Source organism: Delphinus delphis, chromosome 9 (genome assembly GCF_949987515.2).
Source record: "Delphinus delphis chromosome 9, mDelDel1.2, whole genome shotgun sequence".
In the NCBI taxonomy this organism is placed as follows: Eukaryota; Metazoa; Chordata; class Mammalia; order Artiodactyla; family Delphinidae; genus Delphinus; species Delphinus delphis.
Window position 1 is genome coordinate 79,378,840 of NC_082691.1, and position 25,102 is coordinate 79,403,941.

At 35.9% G+C, this 25,102-nt stretch overlaps 1 protein-coding gene across 7 annotated transcripts in view; it reads right to left on the reverse strand.

The window, feature by feature from the left end:
* CADPS2 (calcium dependent secretion activator 2) overlaps nt 1-25,102 on the reverse strand; it is a 487,000-nt gene that overhangs the window by 180,917 nt on the left and 280,981 nt on the right. For all 7 annotated transcript variants that reach the window (XM_060020810.1, XM_060020806.1, XM_060020805.1 and 4 more), the window contains one exon: nt 16,068-16,134. In XM_060020810.1, coding sequence (XP_059876793.1) covers nt 16,068-16,134 — 67 coding nt within the window. The remainder of the gene's footprint in view (nt 1-16,067; nt 16,135-25,102) is intronic.

Sequence of the window (25,102 nt, forward strand, 5' to 3'; positions counted from 1 at the left end):
GATGGAAATCCAGTTGTGGTTCCCTTGTAGTTAATCTGCCTTTTCTCTCTGGTTTCTCTTAAATGTTCTCTTTATCTCTGTTGTCCTGCAGTTGCACTGCAAAATTTCTACTTTTATATTTATCGTAGTTAGTACTTGTTGTATTTCTTATATCTGATAATGCATGACTTGTATCAATTTTAGAATCTTGTTCAGTATTTTTTCAAAGGTTGCATCTGTCCCATTTTTCCTGTATACTGCCTTTTCTTCCAATTCTATCAGAAGTATCTTGAAACTGTAGATTCTTTCCTCCACATCTTTTAACCTCTTTACATGTTTCATGTTTCTGCATTTCTGTATGCTGAATTCTGAGTTATTTCTTCAGATTATAACTAATACGCTATCATTAATTACATCACTAACTTTCTCTTCAGATGTGTCTAACCTACTGTTTAACATGTCCAATAAGGGTGTAATTTCAATGACTGCTTTACATTTTTAGTTAGTAGTTGTGCATAGTCCCTTTCCAAACCTGCTTGTTTATTATTTCATAGTGTTACGTTCTTTTCTGTTGTTGTTTTGTTCTTTTCTTATACTTCTGAACCCACTTATAAGTTTCAATGCCTTAAATACAATTATTTTATAGTTTATATATGTGATATTTCTATTACTGAAATTCTTGGGGGTGCAAATAGTTTATTATTCTATAATTTTAAATTACGAGCTCATATCCAGCACAGTTTTATCTGTAGATCTCTTATAAAGCCTAGGTTAAGGGATCATTTCTCTAAAAAAAAAAAATTTTTTTTTTAATGCCAGATGCCTCAGATGTATCACCAATCCAGAAGTACTTTTTTATGTTAATTTCTTAACTTGGATGTTTCCCTTATATTTGGAGAAATAAATTAGAACTTCAAAACTTTCTAAGTCAAGGCTAACAGTTACATTCTCAGGCATCTATTTTACTCCACATTCCAAACCTAAGGCCAAACAGAAATTTACCAGCCTGAGGGCAGGCTTTTTCTAGTCTACCATTTCCCTGAAATCTAACTCTTTTAAGTTCTTTAGGAGAAAGTCTCTGTTCCAAATCCCCACTTTGAGAATGCCTCAGGGTATGTTTTCCTTCTCTTGGAGTGAACAATAAAATCCCTAGCCCCTGACAGACCAACATCAATATCCCTTGTCCCATACCCCAGCCCCAGGACAGCCACAACGTCAACTCACAAGCTTCACTATTTGGTCCCTGAGGTTTTCCTTTCTTCTTACAGTTACGTATGTAAAAAGATGTGTATTATATCATATTTCTAGATGTTTGCCATAAAATAATTCTTAGCATTATTTTTATGACTAGCCAACACCACCAATTTAAACCCTTTGGCTAACTCTCGATTCTAATTTTGTTTTATGGAGTTTCTGAATAGTAGGTCTAAGTTTTATATGCATGAGAGAGACTATACGTGTCTTTTTCACCACATTCCAGGAAAAAAAAAAATCTATGATGGATAGTATATAAAACCAAACATATGTTCAAATTTGTCTTATAATTAAAACATAATTATTAGACACCAGAGACTATTCCAAAGTCATCATTTTGTGATCAATTATTAACAAAATAGAACTATTTATTAAGCAAATCATTCATGTTTTCCATTTCATTCTTTTGGAGAGTCTTCAAAACCTGACTAAAAGAAAGTCTCCTGACAAATCACCACAGGAACGATCTGGAACCCGCTGGGAGAGAGGTCTGCCTTCCTTGCAAGGGTTAGCAACAATCTCCAGTAATTACTAGCTGGAGTGCAAGCAACCACTGCATCTGCTACTCCAGACAGGCTCTCCGGCAAGACTCGCCCACTTCTATGCATTTCTTCACCTGAACTGCCGAGCAGGAAAATATCACCTTCGCCTTTAAAACCCCACTTTCCATGTATTTCTTTATCTAGTAAAACCCTACTCCCCCTTCCAAGACCCTGACAAACGTGTCCCCTTTACCTTTCTAACTGCATTTCCTGTGTGTTGTTCCCTGTTTTTGCCTCACTGGCTCCTACACTGTCTGGCATATAGTCCCTGCCTTTTAATTTCTCCACGAAATCCAACTTATTTCAGTTTGATAAATATTCTATGAAGCCACATTTGAAAATGTATTCTATCTGAAAGTACAAATCACATACTTATCTTGTTAAAAAAAAATACTACTAATAATCCAGCAGCCCAAATTACCCAACGTGTACTCAAATGGATCCTCCACTACTTGGCATACTAATGATATTTGATTTTTTGAATGTCGAACACTCCACTTAAAATGTTCAGGAAATAATAAACATGAGGCCAAATTCATTCCTTCATCTAAAGAGCCTGTCTTGAGTACCCATTATGTGATGGGCACACCTGTGAGGGCCACGGGGACCCAGATCGTACTCCTTCAGGATACACAGCTGTGATGTGACCACAGTCATGAGGCCATCAAAATGCTAAGAAAATGCAGGAAAAACAAAGTGAAACAACAGATAATATAGCAAAAAATAATATGGGAAACAACTAGTTAGGGAGTGACTATTCATATTAAAAAGAAATTCTTAACCTTCTCAAAAATAAGTGGTTCATAAAAGTAAAGAGATCTGTCTATATTTTATGTATTTCTACTTAGAGAAAAAAACAAGGCCAAAATAATGAAATGTACTGTAAACTGAAAACTGATCAGAAAAAAACAGTAAGCAGTTTTAAAATTGTAGTGGAACATCATAAAATGTATAATTTCATTCAAAATCCCAGATCTTACTCACATATATCAGATACACATTATATAATAATACATGGGATTGTACTTCTCAACATTATAGATTTACTTTTTTTAAAAAATTAATTAATTTTTTGGCTGAGTTGGGACTTCGTGGCTGTGCGTGGGCTTCAGTAGTTGTGGCGCATGGGCTTACTTGCTCTGCAGCATGTGGGATCTTCCCGGACCAGGGCTCAAACCCGTGACCCCTGCATTGGCAGGCGGATTCTTAACCACTGCACCACCAGGGTGCAACACTTTTTGATAGTATTGTCCTAACATTCTACAAGGTATTTACTTAATCAGTAAAAATTCACCAATGGAATAAAATATTGTTACATTTGCTAGAATTACAGATTTCAATCATGTGGTGAGGATTTTTAATACTTTGGAAACTAGAGGCTGTGATACCTAGAGGACTCAAGTCTCACTAAGTGACAAATAGTTACTCTCAGAGCTAAATGTCACTGAAAAGAAAACATATGATTATCCTCTGAAACATACTGGTATTGAGGGATGAGGGTTATGGATCCCCGAGGTTGTGACCTCAACTTGAGAGTTCATGGATGTGGAAACTGACTTTCCTGAGGTCACCCAGAAGGAGGTGGTCATCTTGAGTGTAGAACACAAGTCTCCTCAATCCAGTAAGTACTCCTTACGATATACCACATTCTAATTCACATTCTGAAACTTAAAAACTGTATTCCCAAGTAACAAGCCAATTGCCCCTTAATTTCTGGCAAAGTTACTATTTAAGAGAGCTATAAGATATTTAGTTAGGTATCTGTAAGAAACTATAATCAAAGACTACTAAGGGTAGGGGAGAGAAAGAAAAGTGAGTTGAACAGCAAGCAAGTTGAGGCATTTCTCTCAGGTACATATTCAATAAATCGCCATCATTTGTTTTATAGTACTGTTAACTATATCTTTAAACAATATAAAATTATAATCCTTTCATATATTTAATACTTCTCTTGAATTTTAATTGGTCTGAATTTAATACTGTCATCCTACTTTCTCTGTGTTTTGGCCTTTTGTTGTGGTATATCTCACATACGGATTTTGGTTTTTATCCCACTCCGAGAATGTTACTAGGTCCATTTAACTCATTTATACTAAAAATTCATATATATATATGTATATATCGCTGTCTTCTGTAATATGGCTACTACAATTTCCTTGGCATCCTATTTTTAATCTATACTAGTTACTTTAAAAGTTTTCAAAGACATCATTGACCCTATCTTTTCTCTATTTATTGAAAGACAAATCATTTTTTACTGTGTCTTATAGAACTTGAAAAATGTAGCTTATTTTTATCGCTCCATTCATTAACTTTCACAAAATCTGGAGTTTAGTTTTCACATATTGTTATTATTACTTAATTACTTCATATACCTATAACGTATTTTAGGAATCATCTTTCACATTTTTGAGTCAAAATATTTTATAACAGTAATTTAGATTTAGCTATTTCTTATCATTATGCTCTTTTATATTTTAAGTTTGATATTTCTGAGATACCACACTCATTCACCTTTCAAATATCAGGAACTCCACTTTAAATATTTTCAGGAAGGTGAATTGTATCTTTTCTGAATCTCCACCCATACTATAATATTTTCTAGTGCTTTTATTCATGAACAACTTCTTGGATGTATATTACTTCTCAAGTCACACAATTTCCCATCAAATTACATATACCGTAGATATACTCTATTTCCCATCAAATAGAGTATATCTACAGTATATCTCTGTAGATATACTCTATTAAGTTCAGTAGTTGAGTGTTAAGGAAATACGAGGCAACATACACATCTTTTTTTTTTTTTTTTTTTTTTGTGGTACATGGGCCTCTCACTGCTGTGGCCTCTCCCATTGCGGAGCACAGGCTCCGGATGTGCAGGCTCAATGGCCATGGCTCACGGGCCTAGCCTATCTGCGGCATGTGGGATCTTCCCAGACCAGGGCACGAACCTGTGTCCCCTGCATCGGCAGGCGGACTCTCAACCACTGTGCCACCAGGGAAGCCCTGTACACATTTTTAACTGCAGAGAAGTGTGATAGAGTGATAAAAATTTTTTGATGCATAATACTTATTTCCTAAGCATAAAATTCTTTTGGGGAACAGCCATGGAAATAAGAATTCAAGGAGAAAAAGCTAATAATATACAATTTGCAATGGTTACAGGTGCATATAAAATCACAACAGCATGTAAATTCTATTGAGCATTTTTACGATTAATTTAATGGTTTTATTTTAGAATCTGCATCCGTTGCAACTATTTAAATTTATGATAAAAAGTTTACAGTGATCTATAGTTGTAAAAAATTTAATTTAAGGGACATACTAGGAAAACAGTTTGAAGACTGATGTGACTGCTCCTGCCTAATTGGTCTTTTTTTAGGAAGACACATCTGGTCCTTCCTTGATACCTTTTAGAACTGTGAGAATTAGTCTTTCATTCCTTACTAGTCAGAATGGTAAGTAACGGGCTGTAGTTTCATGTACATCTACAATTTTTATTATCTTCTTCCATGTTCTTATGGGTCGTTTTTCCCCTGTTATTCATTCATTCATTCAACAAATACTTACTGAATAACTACAGTGTATTTTTCTAGGCCTTGAGGATACAACAATGTCCCCAGCATCAGAATCAGAAAAAAAAAATTAGAAAAATAAAATCAATCTCACATAGTGAGGTGGAGAAGACTGAATTACAAATAAACAAGGAGATACCTACAACAATTTTGGGTGGTGAATTGCTTTGAAGAAAAATAAAGCAGAGCAAAGAGTATGTCATTGAAGGGAGTCTATTTTTGATAATGTGGCCAGAAAAGGGCTCTCTGAAGACAATCGTATTTCAATATTGGAAGCATTTCAATCGGAAGTAAAGGGGGATAAGCCAGGCTTAACAAATGAGTCTGCCATTTCAAATCCAAGTCCCAGTTTCATATCCCCCTCAATTGCTTAACCTTATTCTTTCCAACTTATCTTTGACAAGACTCTGGACAAATTACTTTAAGCCCTGTATAGTTCAGTTTGATTTTCTGTAAAACAGAGACAACAATGACTCATGTTATAAAGGGCTTTGAGAGAACTGGAGATACTGACATAGAGCACCTAGCACAATGCTTGCCTGTTATGCAGTGGTCTCCCAATAAATCAAATCCAACTGTCAGGGAACCATCAACCTTCTCTCTATGCTTTTGTGTCTTCCTAGAGTCATTTCACTGTGGGTTAGAGATGCAGTTTGTTCTGCAACAGGTGTGAAGATACCTGACTGACTTGGGGATTGACCCGATTTGGGGGCTGTATGCTTCCATGCTGGGAATGACTAAGGACTGTTGACTTTCACGCCTCAGCCTTCTGCTTTCCAGCCTCACTTGGTTTTCTCCCCCTTTAACTTTCTATTCCTCCCCAGTCTCAAGCGTTGTTTCTTTCCATTAAGCAGACAGTGACTATGTTACTGAAGATACCTGTTGAATGAATATGTAAATGAACAAGAAACTGAGGGAGAAGAAAAATTGGAGATGCTTTTAAATGTAGTTTTAGATATTAGTCCCTCCATTTCTAATGGACATTATCTTGAATACATATTTCAATGTATAAAAAAATTATTCTCTTAAAACAATAAAGATTAATCTCTAAAGCTCTTTATATAAATCATGTTCGTGTTGTCACACATGAAACAATCCAGAATTAATATGCATAACGCACCTAAAGTGCTAAAAATGTGCTTGCTATTTAAGATCTAGCCTTAAAAACTACCCGCCAAAAGGCTACTTGTTTTTTTCAGTCAGTGTAAAACGTTTACATCAACATTGCTCTTTTCTTTATATAACCTGAAGTACAGGTTCAGTTGCTGTTTTCTGCTTTACGTATTGTATTTCTAGCTACCTTTAAATAATACAATTATCTCTTAACATGATGGATATGTTTAAGTACCAATTTCAAAATCTTTAGAGATACCAAGAAAAAAACCCAAAGCCAAAAAAACCTCCAGCTTTAGAGAGAGCGCCTACTTTTGAAAGTCATGGTAATTTAAATGGTATTAAATATGTATTATTTTGTACTTCTTTTAATATTTTGTTTACTCTAATATCTCAAGAGTCCCCTAACAGTCCTGGAGTCTATCACAGATAATTGGGCCCAGAGTTTTAATGAAGAGTACAGATGGAAGAGTAACAAAATACCAACGACCAACGAAGCTGTCACTGACAATTAGGAAATCGGACCCAGGAGACAACTGAAAAAAGTGCAGTTTGGCTTTCGAATACTCTGGCTCAAGAAGCAACTAACTACGAACACTATCCTTTTGACTCATTGGCTCCTGGTTCCGCTTCCATAAAATGACGCTGTGTTTTATGCGTTTGATTCCTCTAACGTCCCCAAGCACCTTCACTTTTGCCCATCTCTTTTGCAAGGTCATGCTAAATCACATTCCAGAGGCAAACCCTACAATGAACCTGTAGGATATATTCAAGTGAATCCTTCAGAATAGTGTCAACACCTTGTAGCTACTGGTTTGCTCGCCAGTCTCCAGAGTGAGGGTAAACTGGAGTTTGCACTCTGGAAAGTGGAACTGCACTCTGAACGAAAAGAACTGTCAGTATCAGTTGGCACTAACAGTTAATGTATGCTGCTGAAGGATAAGCTACAGGGGCCAGGAGTTTACCACGCTCCCCATGCTTCCAGCTGAAGGCAGTCTTGCAGCCCCCACTCTGCTCCATCTTCGCATACCAGGGAGTTAGAAACAGGTGGTCTGACCTATTCTGATCTAGCATTTGTTTTCATGTATAAGCTTACTTATAAGCTTATATAGTATAATTGCAATGGAAAATCCATTCAGTGGAGAGACAGAGCAATGATAAACATTCAATATCCTTAACCCAATCCACTCTTAATAACTCCATAAAGAATGGATTTGTTGAGAATTGGGGGATATAAACAGACTTTAATCTGAGGACAGCGTTAAATCAGGTTTTGGCATCATTACCTCTGATGGGGCACCTGAGTTGCTGAGGTCCCACGAGGTACCTGCATCTGGTCTGGGAAACCTCCCATTTTATTTTCAATTGCCAACCTGTTTCACACCTGTCTGTGTCCACACGTGTAACCGCTAACGGTGAGTTCTCAGACACCACAGCATTCAGGTTTGCGTGCTGTATTCCTACCGCAGGGATCACGTTAACAGCTGGCAGCTTAGCAACTGCCACCGTCTAATTTCAGGAAAGATTAAGGCTTAAAAATCCTTAGCTGGAAATGTTCTTGGCAGAGGCCAAAGGTGCTGCTAGAGTTATTTAAAAAAAAAAAAAAAATCCCAGAGCTTAATTTAATCAAGGAAAATGAATATATCTTCAAGATCATGATGGATTTGAAGGAAATATATATTTACTGTCTTGACCAAATGGCATAAAAAAGATTTAGCAATCAGTGCATAAATTAGAAAGAGGAAAGGCAGTCTTTTTAAAACAATGCTCAGACCAATTCACATATACTCTTTTATTGAACAAATATTTCGGCAGTTTCTACTCACAGTAGATTATAAGAAAGACAAGGTCCTTATTTTCATGGAGCATATATTCTAGAAGGAGTAAAGAGATAATTAAAAAATAGATATATAAGGATGACAACTTTGATTAGAGAAAAATGCTCTGAAAAATATAAAACAGGGTAATGTGACAGGGAGTCACTGTAGATTGGGTGGGTAAAAAAGACCTATTTAAGGTGACATTTGACCTGATACCTAAGTGGGTAGGTATAGAATGAGCCAGTCACAGAGGAAATATAAGCAGTAGAAAAAATGTTCAGAATTTCTTTAGATGCGTTTAGGGGTAGCCAAGCAACAACTGAGTGGAAGAAAGGTAGGGAGACTTAATTCAAAGGCATATTTGCATAGGAATCACACTTTAGAAATAAACTCATATTATCATATATTTGAGAGAGGGGGCTGGTGACTTGGAGGTGCTAAACTCCAGCTCTTGGCACTGCGATTAATTTGGGCGCAGGGCATTACAAGTCACGGTGCTGCTCAGACACAGGCAGGGACTCATCAAAGAGGAAGCTAGAGGCCACAATATGTACAATATATCGGACCTTCTCTAGGTTAGAGTCAGAGGTTATTCTAAGTGTAATGGGAAGTCATGGAGGGATTTAGACAGAAAATTGGCAAAATCTGAGTTACGCTTCAAATAGATTATTCTGGCAATGTGAAGAATAGATTGTAAAGAGAATGGTAGAAAGTAGAAGCAGAGAGAACAGCTGGGATTCTATTGTGAAAATCCATGTGAAGATAATAGTGGTTTCAACTAGAACAGGAGCAGAGAAGATGGAAAGAATTGAATGTAAGCAGGATACTGTTCTGGCTGTAGATAAAACAGTATTTTCTGACGGACATGGGGGCAATGAAAAAAGAGTCATCAAAGACGACACCAACGTTTTGGTTCAAGTATGCTCAAATATAAGTCAGTTTTTATGTTCCATATAGAGGTTTGAGAAGGAACCCAAATTAAAGGTGAGATATTCATTTATCTTACATTTACCAAGTCTTAATTATGTGGCAGGAACACTACACATGTATGTGTAAAGATATATATGCATACGAATGCATGCATATACATAAAGATATACACATACAGCATTTTAAAGTGGAGTCTTATAAAACAAAAAAATTAAGCCCATTAAAATTTAATTCAGATAAAGGATAATTGTCACAATATTGCACATTCCTCATTCATAGGGCCTTTGCTCTTTCATATAGATATGAGCTAGAAAAGAAGAGAAATAGACATTTCTTTGCAATCTAAACACGAAAATAACAACACAAATTTTAAGGGAACACAGGGTATACGCAAAAGAGGAATTTTTGCATTTGCGATCATATCCTGATCTGTATGAGATACTCCTTACCAAATTCGGCCCCACTCACACTCTACTTTCTTTTATAGTTTTAGCTCTTGAGACATAGGTAAATGATATTTTAGAACCATTTTGAAGAGTAAGTGCATTAGTTCGCTAATGCCCAAAGGTAAATTGTATAAATTAATATGGCCATTTTCTTGTTTTTGGTTCTTTTTTTTTTTTTTGGCTATGGAAAACTCAATTATCACAAAGCAAAAGTTCTCTTAAAAATGAAACTTAAAAAAATTCTTTTCCTCTGAGATTTTGTTCCAAATAAGCTCCACAACCAAAAGAATTTTCGGGTTTCTTTCACACGTGCATTTTGAAAGATAATACATGCAACCTGACACATAATGACCATTAACTATAAAAAAGACAAATTAAAAAAAAAAGTTTTGGTGAGTATTTAAGCATTCATGAGTCAGCTAGAGCTTTATAAATCTTACTTCATATTATAGGTATCTATGCCTTTGGCCCAGCAATTTCATTTCTATAGGAATACTCCCAATACACCTAAAGATTATGCATATATATTGATTCCAGCATTATTTGTTGATTAAAAAAAAGGAACTTAAATGTCTCAAAAAGGGGAATTGTTATATAAATTATCTTAATCTACACTATGGGATCCAATCGTCCATTAAAAAGAATAAAAGAGATTTTAAAATACTGACATGGTAACTTTATGATATATTTTAAAAGAAGAAGTGGTACATATATACAATGGAATATTACTCAGCCATAAAAAAGAATGAAATTGGGTCATTTGTAGAGATGTGGATGGACATAGAGTCTGTCATACAAAGTGAAGTAAGTCAGAAAGAGAAAAACAAATATCATATATTAACACATATATGTGGAATCTAGAAAAATGGTACAGATGAACCTATTTGCAGGGCAGCAATAGAGAAGACGCAGACATAGAGAACGGATGTGTGGACACAGGGGATGAAGGGGGTGGTGGGACGAATTGGGAGATCAAGTTTGACATAAATACACTACTTTGTGTAAAACAGACAGCTAGTGGGAACTTGCAGTATAGCACAGGAAGCTCAGCTCAGTGCTCTGTGATGACCTAGATGGGTGGGATAGGGCGTGGGGTGGGATGGAGGGGATATATGTATACACATAACTGATTCACTTCATTGTACAGCAGAAACTAACACAATACTGTAAAGCAATTATACTCCAGTAAAAAAAATAGGAGGATCAAAACAATTCACAAATGTATCAACACATGGAATGATTCCATTAGGGTTGGATTAGACTGAAACAAGTTTAAAAGGCCAAACTACTAGCAATGGTTATTTGGCTATTGGGGGGGAAGACTGGAATAAGGTGGCCGTGCTGGGAGGGGTGCTGAAGAGGGCCTTTCATTTGCTGCCATAAATACTTGTGTATGGTTTGGTTTTATCCTATACTGAGTATGTCTTGGGTTTGTACATTTTAAATCAGTTTAAAACATGAAGCCAGAGAGCCACTACCCTATGACTTTCTTGCCTTGACAGAAGCATATTTATTCACTTTGCATTACTATAAGCAAACATCAGCTTATGTCCTAAGACTAAACCTAGACCATATAATTTCCTGCAGTTAGTGGCGTTCTCAGAACTGTGCCAGTAGCCTGCTGCAGTGCTTCTCCAGGTGTGCTGAATATTTCAGATATCAATAGGCTGGGGCAGCCACTTCTTTAAGCTTAGAGCAGATTTTGATGGCATGTCACTAACAGAGTGGTTCTCGTATGTCTGCAGCATGTAATGATCACTCAGGGGCATGGCTGACTGTTTATATCCTGTGCCAACTCAGCTGATGTGTAATTAACATTATGTCTTGATAGCCTGCTGTTTGCGGCAACTTCAAGTCTTGATTCTGACACATCGACAACAAGCAGTGAACACTCTGATACAGGGCCAAAACAACATAGATGTCTATCTTCTTCAGTTTCCAGGCATGTCATACGGTAAGTGGCCTTCACGAGCATGGGACTCTTTATGCCATCAGTCACTGGCCATTTCTTTAAAGGAGTGACACTGTTTTCTACTTCGTGAAATGAATGATCCACAGTGATTATTCGTTTTTTCTGTTTGTCTTCAGATCAACTGTAGTTGTGTGCATTCATTTGATCATGGCACCGTGACAGAGGACATAAGAGCTTAGCCTCTAGAGACTGACAGAACTGGATTAATCACTTGACGCTACCACTTACTAACTGTATAATTCTGGGCAAATTATATAACCTCTTTGTACATCAATTTAATCTGTACAGTGGGGATAATACCTACCCTCAAATAAACCTTATTCTGAAGAGTAAAAGAGATAATGTAGTAAAAGTGCTCCCCATAAATGCCTGCCACATTTGCATAATAAATATTAGATTAAATATAGCAATAATTGTATTAATAGGTGAGTGATTCAGGAATTTTTATATTACCACAGAATATGCAATATCTGGGGGCATACAGTTTTTTGAATACGCATTAGCTGAACACAGAATTATGAAATAATTCAGTTTGGTTAAATCATAAATACAAGTATAGAATTTTAAAGCTACTGAATGGTTTATTATAATGAACTAAAACATATTAGTGTCATAAGTACTTTATGCCAATGATATCCTCCAAATGTAATACTAAAACACTGAATAAGCATAACAAACACATATAAGTTTAATACAAACACATGTAAGTTTTGGTAAGAGTTCAAACATATTCCTCAAAATCACTGTTCTTTCAGTTTGGCTTGAACCAAAATTTACCTTCATGAAAAACAAATGCAGCCTCTTAGACATGAAAGATCTAATTAATACTGTCACTATACTGGCTTCAGAATCTAAATGGGGTCCAAAACTAATCTTACTTAGAAGCTAAATAAACACCCCACATTGATAAGTAATTCATTTTCCCATTTTCAACTCTGATTTAAATGTTTATACAAGAGTCTTTGAAAAGTCTCTTCACCTCAACAGCTCTGCAAGTGTTCCCTTTGAACAATGACTTTGCAGCTGACCAAACCCGACTCTCAATCAATTTTTATGAGTACAAATTCTTGGGCTGATGGCTAGATCTCCAGCTATATCACTCATATAATACACACTCACAAGTGGTGATGAGATTCACATTATCACCAGAGCACCATTCTGACGATGGCGGCAGCAGACACAGCAGGGGTATACTGTCCTCTCTGAAAATGACTCCTTCACCTTTTAATAGTGCAGCCTGCAGGTATAGATCTACGAACTATTTGCCAATAGAATGAGAGCTATCTTTAAAAATACTGATAAAACTACCTGGCTCTTCCCAATGAGTCCTTCTTGCTCAATCTCCATACATACCCATCTTGATTTTGAAGTGGGTACATTCAATTTGTCTTCCCATTACATTTGGAATTGAAAGGAAGATTCAATTGTCTTTAAAACTTCAAAAAGTTGCCAGACTACTGGCGTGTAAATCTCAAAACACTTGGGCATGGGATTCTTTGTGTGAGTACACGTACTTACATATATTTGTGTAAAGATACAATGCTTAAATATGACTTCAAATTTTAAAATGATACCTCAGGTAGAATAAATCTGAATTCATGATAGTTTGGTGGTGTTTCTCCTAAATTTTAATTACGGGGTATAGAGGTTTACCTCCTTTGGTTTAAATTGAATTTTGCCTTTAAAATGTTAAACATATTTTTGTTACGTGGAGAACTTTCTAGCTCTCCAAAGACATGGTTAATGTTCCTAAAAGACATACCAATTAATGATCTCAAAAGTATTCAACTTCCTTCTTTCATTTCTAAACTCTCTTATGGGGTGATAAAGTATACGTGGTTGTTTTATAACTTGATTCTTGTGATCATATGCCAGAAAATAAGGTAAGAAGCAAAGGATTACCTTGAACTTTACCTGGCCAGAAGCATGAGGTGTCCATTTGACCTCTCAAAACTGATCTGCTAAGGCCTAGTTTTCATATTAAAACAGTCAGTATATAAGAAACTCTTTAGCCTACTGTCATTTCACTGGATCTCTACACAACAAACACTCTCTGATTCATTCTTTAAAAAAATAGTGAATATGATCCAGCAATCACATTCCTTGGCATTTACCCAAAGGAGCTGGAAAGTTATGTCTATACAAAAACCTGCACACAAACGTGTATAGCAGCTCAGTTCATAATTGCCAAAATTTGGAAGCAACCAAGATGTCCTTCAGCAGATGAATAAATAAACTGTGATTCATCCAGACAATGGAATATTATTTAGTGCTAAAAAGAAATGAGCTTTTGAGCTATGAAAAAACATGGAAAAATCTTAAATGCAAATTCGTAAGTGAAAGAAGCTAATCTGAAAAGGCTACATGTTGCATGATTCCAACTCTATGACTTTCTGGAAATGGCAAAACTATGGTAAAAAGATCAAGGGTTGCCAAAGGTGGAGGGGAAGATGAATAGGCAGAACACAGAGGATTTTCAAGGCAGTGAAAATGCTTTGTATAATGTTACAATAATGAATAGTATGTTTGTCCAAATACACAGAGGTACAACACCAAAAGTGAACCCTAATAAAAACTACGGACTTTTGATGAAGATGATGTGTCAACGTAGGTTCATCCTTGGTAACAAATGTACCATTCTGGTGAGTGTTGTTGACAGTGGAGGAGGCTATGTCTGGGGACAGAGGATATATAGGAAATCTCTGTACCTTCCTTTAAATTTTGTTGTGAACCTAAACTGCTCTAAAAAAAAATATCGACTAAAAGGTATGATATGTTGAACATCTGTGGTTACTGGGTGACATTCTCATGTGCTCTCATACATATTTCCACCAGTTAAACTCTAGGCTTGCTAAGAGTTAGTAGGGTTTGCTTATTAGGCCAATAACATCAGCTATTGAACTTATGGGATGGGAACTTATGAGATTCTATGTAAATGAATGACATATGACTATGAAAAAGAAGCTGCACTTCCTACAAAAAATCAGTTGAATGCTTGGAAAGATTTGACAAAGACAAGTCACTAACACAAACTTGTCAAATTAGATGTGGGTGAGACATCTATAACTGGAGAAAGATCTGCACTCAAACTGCCTGGTAAATGCATTTCAATTCTTGTGCCAATGTCAAGAAATTAAACCTGGAAACCAAAGAAGATGGCTTATAGGTGTGGTTTTTGGAGGAGGATCACTGAGAACTCCCAACAGGGAGCCCTTTCTCAAAGCAAGTGCTTGGGGTTTATATCAAAAGATTGTCAGTGTGTGTGCGCACGCACATGTGTGTGCATCTCTTAGTAAACTCGTTGACCAAATATTGGTTCTATTTACATAAGAAAAAGTCACACTTTACCCAGGGGAAAAAAGCACTTTTGATGAAAAGGTTATACTTTTCGTGAAGTTACCACGCTACTATGGCACATCAATAAAATAATTTTATCCAGCAGTTGATAGATGGCTTTATTTCTGGAAGACAGCAAATAATTTTCTTTCCTTGGAATTTCACCATGTTAATCTGATCTGGGCTATTTAAACTACTTACGTGTGAATAGGAATTGATGAGATTTTACAGACTGTTTTGTGTTAAGGATCCCAAGAGAGCTTCTCTTTTCATATATATTCACTGGGAACAAAACAGCTTGGATTTATCATGAAATGGAATGACTATTACTCAAATTTATTCTTTAATGTAACTTTAACTAAATGAGTATATTCCATGAGCAAAGGTCATCCACGATTCAAAAACCAAACCAAAACAAAAAAGAGTCAACTGAAGTGTACATTCCAATATCCTGTCTACATTCAGAATACTATCACAAACAAATCTACCAGTCAAGGTAATTTAAAGACCTGTACATGTGAATAAGTGATATATATGGTACATTTTTATAAAAACGCATGTTTCTATGTATTAAGTTTTATCTATGAACTATGGAACAATGCAGTGACTCTCAAGGTATGCTCTTGGGATCCCGGAGCTCTTCAAGATCCTTTCAGGGACTTGGGAAGTCAAAACCATTTTTCTAACAATATTCAAACATCTTTGCCTGTTTCACACTTACTCTCTCAAGAGCGTATAGCGGAGTTTTCCAGAGGCTAAATTTCACCTGAGATTGCGACAGATTGAAGGCAGAAGCTGATGTGAAAATGCAGCTGCATTCTATTTTATTAAGCCAGAATATTAAAGAGGGGTACAAAAGCAAAAAGTAATGCCACTCATATCACTAAAATGTTTGGCCTGAAAAATAGTTATTTTAAATAAAAAGGTTATTTGCATTGGCATATAATGGGCTTACCAATTTTATTTTAAAATGAATTAAAACATTTTTTAAATTTCTCAGTTTTAATTTCTGATACAGTAAATATTGATAGATACAACCCACAGAAAACTTGAGAATGGCTTAGAGTGATTATGTGACAGGAAAAAAGTCTACTTACCTGAACAAGAACAAAGTAACGTTTTTTCCATCTTTTCCAAACCTTCTGTCCAAGGGCATACAGATATCTGGTAAGAAAAACAAGTAAAAGAATACTTTACATGAATGGTGTGGTTCCACGTAATCGTATTTCTTCCATAGGTATTCATTCTTGCAACGAGCCTGCTAAAGGCAAAGTTTAGTTCATTTGGAATCTGTGACAGCACGCAGCTTCTGTGTTACAAAATGACTGAGCCTGTTCTACGGCTTTTGAAAGGGAATTGATTTATGTGGCTTGTCAACTGTCAGTTCTTCCCACAAATTGAGCGAAGTTGGAGTTAGAAAGGATAATCAAAGAAGCAGTAGGAATTTTATTTCTTATACATATTTCTTAGGAGAGACAAAGGCTACGAATTGAGGCTACAGTACCAAATGTTTCAGCTCTCAGCTGACCGGGGCTGAGGAGTGTGGCCTCGCAGGCAGCTGGCTGCAGAGTCCAGAACCCATGGAGAAGGGTCGCTGTTCAGCTGAGTGTTCCCGAGATGTGCCTGCACCAATCTCAGTTTCCATTTCCTCAACTATCAAATGAAAGGACTGGATGTGATGATTTCTGAGGTCCCTGCCAGCTCCATAATTTGGAGATTTGCCTGACTTATGCAAGCTTCTTACTGCAAATTTTCCTAACTATGAAATTTAGATACTAATGAAGATGACACTGTATAATTTAACACAGTTTCAACCAAGGCTTTTGTTTAACTTTGCACTGCTATTAGTAACCTAAATTGAAATGATTCAAGTAGTCAATCACTGGAGAAGAGAACTTTTGTTCTTACTGAATATACAGATGTAAGCTTAAGTATCAAGGAGGAAAGAGAAGAAATTAAAAATTAATCAGGTATGAGTGTGTCATGGAGGGCTATTTAAAATTATACCACATACCTCCTACAAAAGTGGGAAACACTGTTAGAAGTTTAAAATATGACAAATAGAGAGCTAATTTTTAAATTAAAGTAAGACTTTTCAGTATTTTATCACAATCCCTTTTTCTAATGTGGAGGTTTAACACTGCTGAGGCTATTCAAACTAACTTAATTTATAAACAATTCTGAGTGATTTAAGAAAAGGACTATAGCTAATAGTTTGTTTAGGGGCTTAAAGTCTTCAGACTTTCTCTCAATTTTTAAAACTGAAAACTTAGCTTGAATTTTTAGTTTCTGTCTTATGAAAATAATTCTCTTTTGTAAAACACAACAAACATACTCTTTGCCCCCTTTTGAAAGAAATATGGGATATTAGCTAAGGTGTGCTGAAATGATGGGATTTCTTATTCACTGCTAGTGAAGTGTAACATAAGACCACCTTCCTGTAGGATAACATGGCAGTATATAGAAACGGTCTCCACCTCTTCATCATAGAATTAGGGAAATAATTAGGTACATACACAAAGATGTATGCTACATGGATACTTAGAACAGCGTTTTTTATATTATGGAAAAGGTGACAACTTAAATGTCCAACAGTAGGTGAATGTTTAATAAATGCTAGAAAATGCATAGAAATACTATGCCACTGAAAAAATATTTTTGATAAAATAACATAAAGAAAATTTCATTGCATAATATTATGGGAAAAGAGCAGATTCAAAACTATTGATACATAAATACTTAGTGATTTAAAATTTGTAAAAAAAATACAAAATAGATATTCCAAAATTTTAGTCATAGTTCCTTTGAGTGGTGGGATTATGGAAGATTTGAGTTGCCATCTTTATTCCCTGTGTTTCTAAATTTTCTGAATAAAAACATACAAACAAACATGGGGTTACTAAAAGTCGACATAAATCCTAGGCTCTTGCCTAGAAACCATCACCCCAAACTGCCCAAATTAATTATATATTTTCTTTCTCTCAGACACATCAGCTAGCTGAAGGGTTTGGCAAACTTCTATTTGGTTCTCACAATACCCTTGATGACCTATCGTCTGTGCTTGTGGATGTAATGCGAATGCATTTAGAGTCTATCAGAAATATCTACCGCTACTGTTCTCACCTGTTCACTATCTCCTCCTGAGGGCCCCTTGAAACCCTTTGCCCCATCTTTGCTCTAGCCTCTAATTTCTCTTCTATGGTGCCAGTGATAGGTGTTTAGTTGCTCTCTTTCTGTCTTCCCTATGTAATTTTCCTCTGCTGAAAGGCATACACCCAAGCTCCTATTACAGGGTTAACAGCAATGACCTCAGGAGCTATACACTGTGGACACGACAGATGCTCTCTGTACAAGTTCACTAGCAAGGAGTGCACCAAATAGCTGCTGAGGAGCCAAGAGGGCATCTGGAATAACCTCTGCCTGTGACCACAGGCTGGTTCTTCAACGTGTCTCACTTAGCATGCTGCTGGGCTACTAGGTCAGACATAAGTGAAAGTGAATAGGGATACACAAACCATCAACACCACAAGCAAGTGTAAGTCTTGCTGACAGTGAAGGTTCTGCATAAGGGATAATACTGTCATCTGCAACCTCATTAAAAATGATGCCTCACCACATTTGGAATGAAAAGGTATGGTTTCTGTGAAGACAGAAAGCAGAGGGGTGGGTGGATGTACACATGTATACTGAAAGATATTATTAGAATAAAAGACAATTCAAGACTGGAACCAAGGTAAGCATTTGAATGTTGGGCCTTGAGGTATTATGGACTATTGCACTAGAATTCAATAGAATATATACAGAAGAAGTCACAATTGATCAAACATTTCTAGAAAGGAATTGCTCATAAGAGTTTTAGTCTCTATAGAAGAAAAAAATTACATTCAACAAAAGTAAACATTTCTGCATAAAGGAAATGTTACAAATGCTATGTAGGAAAAATATGATAGCACCCGCCCTTTAGTTTTCATATTAGCCAGACAAAAATTTTACATAAAATTTTTTTGAACATATATAAAAGATATCAGAAAAGTTAACTATACTGAATAAGAACAGATTAAACTTCAACAACTCTGAGTTTTTTCACTATAAGCATGAGTTCTGGAATCAGGCATCAATATCACCATCTAGCTGCTTTTTCACTGTATAAAAGCAGATTCTTGGTGTAAAAGACACATTTAAAATTGAGGGGAGAATGAAGAAAAAAGATGTTCATCAATGTCATTTAAGAGTAAAAATTCAAAAACCATCTAAGAATCAAGCAGTTAAAATGATTACGTTGCCATTAAGAGTGATGCCAAAAACAAAAGCCCAGGACCAGATGGCTTCACAGGCTAATTCTATCAAACATTTAGAGAAGAGCTAACACCCATCCTTCTCAAACTCTTCCAAAATATAGCAGAGGGAGGAACCCTCCCAAACTCATTCTACGAGGCCACCATCACCCTGACACCAAAACCAGACAAAGATGTCACAAAGAAAGAAAACTACAGGCCAATATCACTGATGAACATAGATGCAAAAATCCTCAACAAAATACTGGAAAACAGAATGCAACAACACATTAAAATGATCATACACCATGATCAAGTGGGGTTTATCCCAGGAATGCAAGGATTCTTCAATATAGGCAAATCAATCAATGTGATACACCATATTAACAAATTGAAGGAGAAAAACCATATGATCATCTCAATAGATGCAGAGAAAGCTTTTGACAAAATTCAACACCCATTTATGATAAAAAAAAAATCCTCCAGAAAGTAGGCATAGAGGGAACTCACCTCAACATAATAAAGGCCACATATGACAAACCCACAGCCAACACTGTCCTCAATGGTGAAAAACGGAAACCATTTCCACTAAGATCAGGAACAAGACAAGGTTGCCCACTCTCATCACTCTTATTCAACATAGTTTTGGAAGTTTTAGCCACAGCAGAGAAGAAAAAGGAATAAAAGGAATCCAGGGCTTCCCTGGTGGCACAGTGGTTGAGAGTCTGCCTGCCGATGCAGGGGACATGGGTTCGTGCCCCGGTCCGGGAAAAATCCCACATGCCGTGGAGTGGCTGGGAAGCAGCCGCATAGCACAGGGAGATCAGCTCGGTACTTTGTGACCACCTAGAGGGGTGGGATAGGGAGGGTGGGAGAGAGGGAGACGCAAGAGGGAAGAGATATGGGAACATATGCATATGTATAACTGATTCACTTTGTTATAAAGCAGAAACTAACACACCATTGTAAAGCAATTGTACTCCAATAAAGATTGAAAAAAAAAAACTACAATGAGCTATCACCTCACACCAGTCAGAATGGCCATCATCAAAAAATCTACAAACAGTAAATGTTGGAGAGGGTGTGGAGAAAAGGGAACCCTCTTGCACTGTTGGTGGGAATGTAAATTGATACAGCCACTTTGGAGAACAGTATGGAGGTTCCTTAAAATGCTAAAAATAGAACTATCATATGACCCAGCAATCCCACTACTGGGCATATAACCTAAGAAAACCATAATGCAAGAAGAGTCATGTACCACAATGTTCATTGCAGCTCTATTTACAATAGCCAGGACATGGAAGCAACCTAAGTGTCCACCAACAGATGAATGGATAAAGAAGATGTGGCACATATATACAATGGAATATTACTCAGCCATAAAAAGAAACAAAACTGAGTTATTTGTAGTGAGGTGGATGGACCTAGAGTTTGTCATACAGAATGAAGTAAGTCAGAGAAAAACAAATACCGTATGCTAACACAGATATATGGAATATTTAAAAAAAAAGTTTTGAAGAACCTACTAGAGAATGGACTTGACGACATGGGGAGGGGGAACGGTAAGTTGGGACAAAGTGAGAGAGTGGCATGGACATATATACGCTACCAAATGTAAAACAGATAGCTAGTGGGAAGCAGCCGCATAGCACAGGGAGATCAGCTCGGTGCTTTGTGACCACCTAGAGGGGTGGGATAGGGAGGGTGGGAGGGAGGGTAATGCAAGAGGAAAGAGATATGGGGACATATGTATATGTATAACTGATTCACTTTGTTATAAAGCAGGAACTAACACACCACTGTAAAGCAATTATACTCCAATAAAGATGTTAAAAAAAAAAAAAGACTGAGGCCAGAAAGAATGATAATGGAAAATCATAATAATGTTGTTTTTAAAAAGCTGTCACATGAACTTATACTGTATGCATGCGGAAAAAAATCCAGAAAGATGTATCAAAATGGGAAACCTGAAGTGAGTATCTGGCTGGTGAGATTAAAGATAAATTTTATTTTCTTCTTCACGCCTTTCTCCATTTTCATAATTTCTATCTTGAGCATGTCTTCCTTTTTTGTTGTTGTTGTTGTCATTTAAGTAAGGTATACTGGTAGATTACCTAAAGTAAAATTCACCCATTTTAGGTATATAATTGGACGAAACTTGAAATAGGAGGGATGTAACCACCACAGTGAATTTATAGAACACTCCCACCCCCCCACCCAAAGGTTCCTTCATGCCTTTTTATGAACCATCTCCTCCTCACATCTGCAGCTTTGCAACCACTGATCTGATTTCTGACCTTACAGTTTTTTGTTTTCCAGGATGTCATATAAGTGGAATTACACAGTATGTAGCCTTTGGTGTCTGGCATCTTTCACTTAGTATAAAGTTTTCGAGATTCAGCTTTTGTCTGTATCAGGAGTTCATTCCTTTTTATTTCAATGTATGACTTCAATGTGTTTATCCTTTTACCAGTTGGTGGACATCTGAGTTGTTTCCACCTTTTTGGCTATCGTAAATAAAGCTGCTATAGCCATTCACATATAAGTCTTTGTGTGGGCACATGTTTGCATTTCTCCTAGGTAAATATCTAGGATTGGGATTACTGAGTTACAGTGAAAGTGTGTTTAACTTTATAAGAAACTGCCAGATTGCTTTCCATGGCTGTACAATTTTTCATTGTCATTAACAATGTATGAGAACTCATCTTACTTTTATCATTAGAAAAAAATCACTTTTATTAAGGATTTCAAGGATGTGGGCTTTACAGCTCCATAAACAATACTTCTGACATGACTAAGTTGAATATCTATAGACCAAAGATGAGGATCTTTGTCACTTTATCTTGAGTACAGTGGCGAATTCCTATAAACTTTAATGGTTAAATGGGTTTTCCAGTTTTCAAAGCTATTCTCAAGTTCTGATATTTAGAGCAGTCTAAATTCTCTGTAGGTGGGTTGTCTTATCAGGGGACGATTAAAGTGTAAAGAAAGTAAGGAGAAAGGAGCCAAAATCATTTGAATATTTGGTTACAATCAGATAATCCATTTATTAGAAAGCATCTGTAAAAATCAAGATGCATTCTTTTTTTTTAAATTTATTTATTTTTGACTGCGTTGGGTCTTTTTTCTTTTTCTTTAGTCATCAGTTTTATGCACATCACTGTATACATGTCAGTCCCAATCGCCTAGTTCATCACTCAAGATGCATTCTCTCGTAACTCATCTTTATGCCTAGCACTGCTGCTGAATTCAGAGTTCCATTTTTTTTGTTGTTGTTTTTAATGTTGAGTGTTAGGTTATAAATTATCTCTTTTATGGATAAAAATCCAGTAAGTTTTTTTTAATTTCAGAAAAATACACTAAAGTTACATTTAACATGTTATACTAGGCAATAGATTCATTTCGTTATACTTACACAGCAATGATTACTGAAAAATGAGTTATTCTGTATAGAGACTGTATATTCATCTATAATGAATTTTTAAAGAATCTGTATACAATAGGTTGACTTCAAATAGTCATAAAATATAATTTGATCATTCTTTAATGATTTAGAAAAGGATCCTATAAACATCTTGGGGTCATTACCATGAACTTCAATTGTAACTGCGTAGTTCTGTAAAAGGAGAAGGTACACCTGGTGGGACCAAATCTATTTGACATACAATGGCAATAGTGATGATTAAACAAATCCTTGAGAGTTAGTTACTTGTCACTTATTTCTGTTTCATAAAAATAGTTTAGAATTTAGGAAATCTATTATTAATATTATTTTCTTGCTGTCTGAACTCTGGAAAAATTCATTTTTTTAAAGCTTTATGAAATCTGATTCTACCCCATAAAGGTGCAGAGAACATCTTCCAAGAAGTGCATTTGTCACCTGGGACAGAGAGAGTACCTTGGCTCCTATGGTAATGTTGTTAAGGGGGTGCGGTCTGCTCTGCAACTGTATTCTCCCTGAATATTTAGTAACCTGCTGAGTCATTACTAGCTTCCTCTCAATTGTAGGATTATCTCAAATTAAAAAAGTTTTTTTTCAGAGTATGTAAATGAGACCTGCCAAATACCAGGCAAACTGGGAACACACATTTAACTGGGTTTTGTGTGACAATTTACAATGTTACCCAATAAAATAAATATTTATCACACAGCATGAGACCAACATTCTCTAATGAGTGAATTTTTGTCACCTTATTTAAAGGTTTTAAAGAGCAAACCAAAAGCAAGTCTTCTGTTTTAGTTTTGGTGGGGTCTTCAACATGATTCATTTTCATCAACCTACAGAATCTGATTTTAAACAAAACATGTTTTCTCACCCTTGTTAAATTATCTCAGTTACTAAGAAATGGATGGAGGGAATTCCCTGCTGGTCCAGTGGTTAGGACTCTGAACTTCCACTGCAGGGGGCCCAGGTTTGATCGCTGGTCGGGGAACTAAGATGCAACAAGCTGGGTGGCATGGCCAAAAAAAAACCAACAAAGAAATGGATGGAAGAGGAACACATACCAGCAGTTTTCACAGTCGTAGTCATATTACATTCTCCAGTACTCTATACTAGAGTACGACCCTAGGAAACAAATTCCCTAATCGGAGTTAAATTTGATTCAAGATTATTTAAATGAGGACAGAAGATACATTCTAATGTATGTAACACAGTTCAAAAGCACATATTTCCAATGCTAAACTGATACTAAATATAACACTTTTTCCATTGAAATATTTCCAATACATCACAATACTCATGTAACTAGAGTATTTTGGGTTATTTAAAAATAACTGCTCAGATACTATTTTAAAGTGTTTGCTTTCATCAATACACCCAACTTAAGTAAGGTATTAAGAAGCTGTTCCCTTTGAACAAAAAATTGCCTGCTTAACTTTAAAATCTTCTCTTCTTACATGGGATTAGGTAACAAAGAAATTAGCAGCCCTGACACAAAGCTCGGATTTAACACATAAGAGTAAAGCCTTGAAGCATTTGGTTTTATAAATCAGTATAAATACAGCAATAATCTTAAAGTATTAATCCCTCTTCTAGGGCTGTTTCTAATTGAGAGTACTAGTTCCCCCAAAGAAACATAGGAATCAGCTAGGAAACAAGGCACAAAACAAACTAACGTGTTAGCAATGATCCACTCACCTACGACTCTTTTTTTGGTATTTATTTTTAACTATTCTTAGGTCGTGCTCTATCCTCAAATATCAAAGCTAAGAGACAATGAACTTTATGAATGTTTGCTTGTATATTTAAAATATGGTATGGACATAGATTATGTACCAGGCTGTTAGGAAAAATGTCAAGAAAAGAGAGAAAAAAAAGAAGAGAAAATAAAAGTTTTGGCATAGCCAAACCTCAAGTCAATACAGTTACTATCAACAAAGCAAACGGGTCATTATTTTTCATCTATTACATTACATTTATATATGTCATTAGAGAATCTCAATACTTAACATTAAAAATTATAGAACCTCTATGGTCTCAACGTGATCCTTAAAAGAGTTATCTGTTAACTTAAGCCAGCTGGAACACATACCACAGCTGCTTCTAAAAGTTTTCATTTGTGGACAAACAAAAGCAGAGTCTTAATGAAATCCATCAGAATGTTCTGTGACAACAGGAATAAAAACTTTTCTGTAGAGATATGTTGATCATTAACAACATACATTACTCTATTACCAATAAAATGGTCTCAATATATTTATGGAGTAAAATGAAGCTTGGTAAAAATAATCTTCAAGCAAAACAAAAATCAGTAAAATATGAAGCTTATTTTTGCTGAATTTTCAAATAGATATTTACATTTCATCACATGTTCACATTGCAATGCTTGTAAAACAAAATTACTTTAAATGTTTGT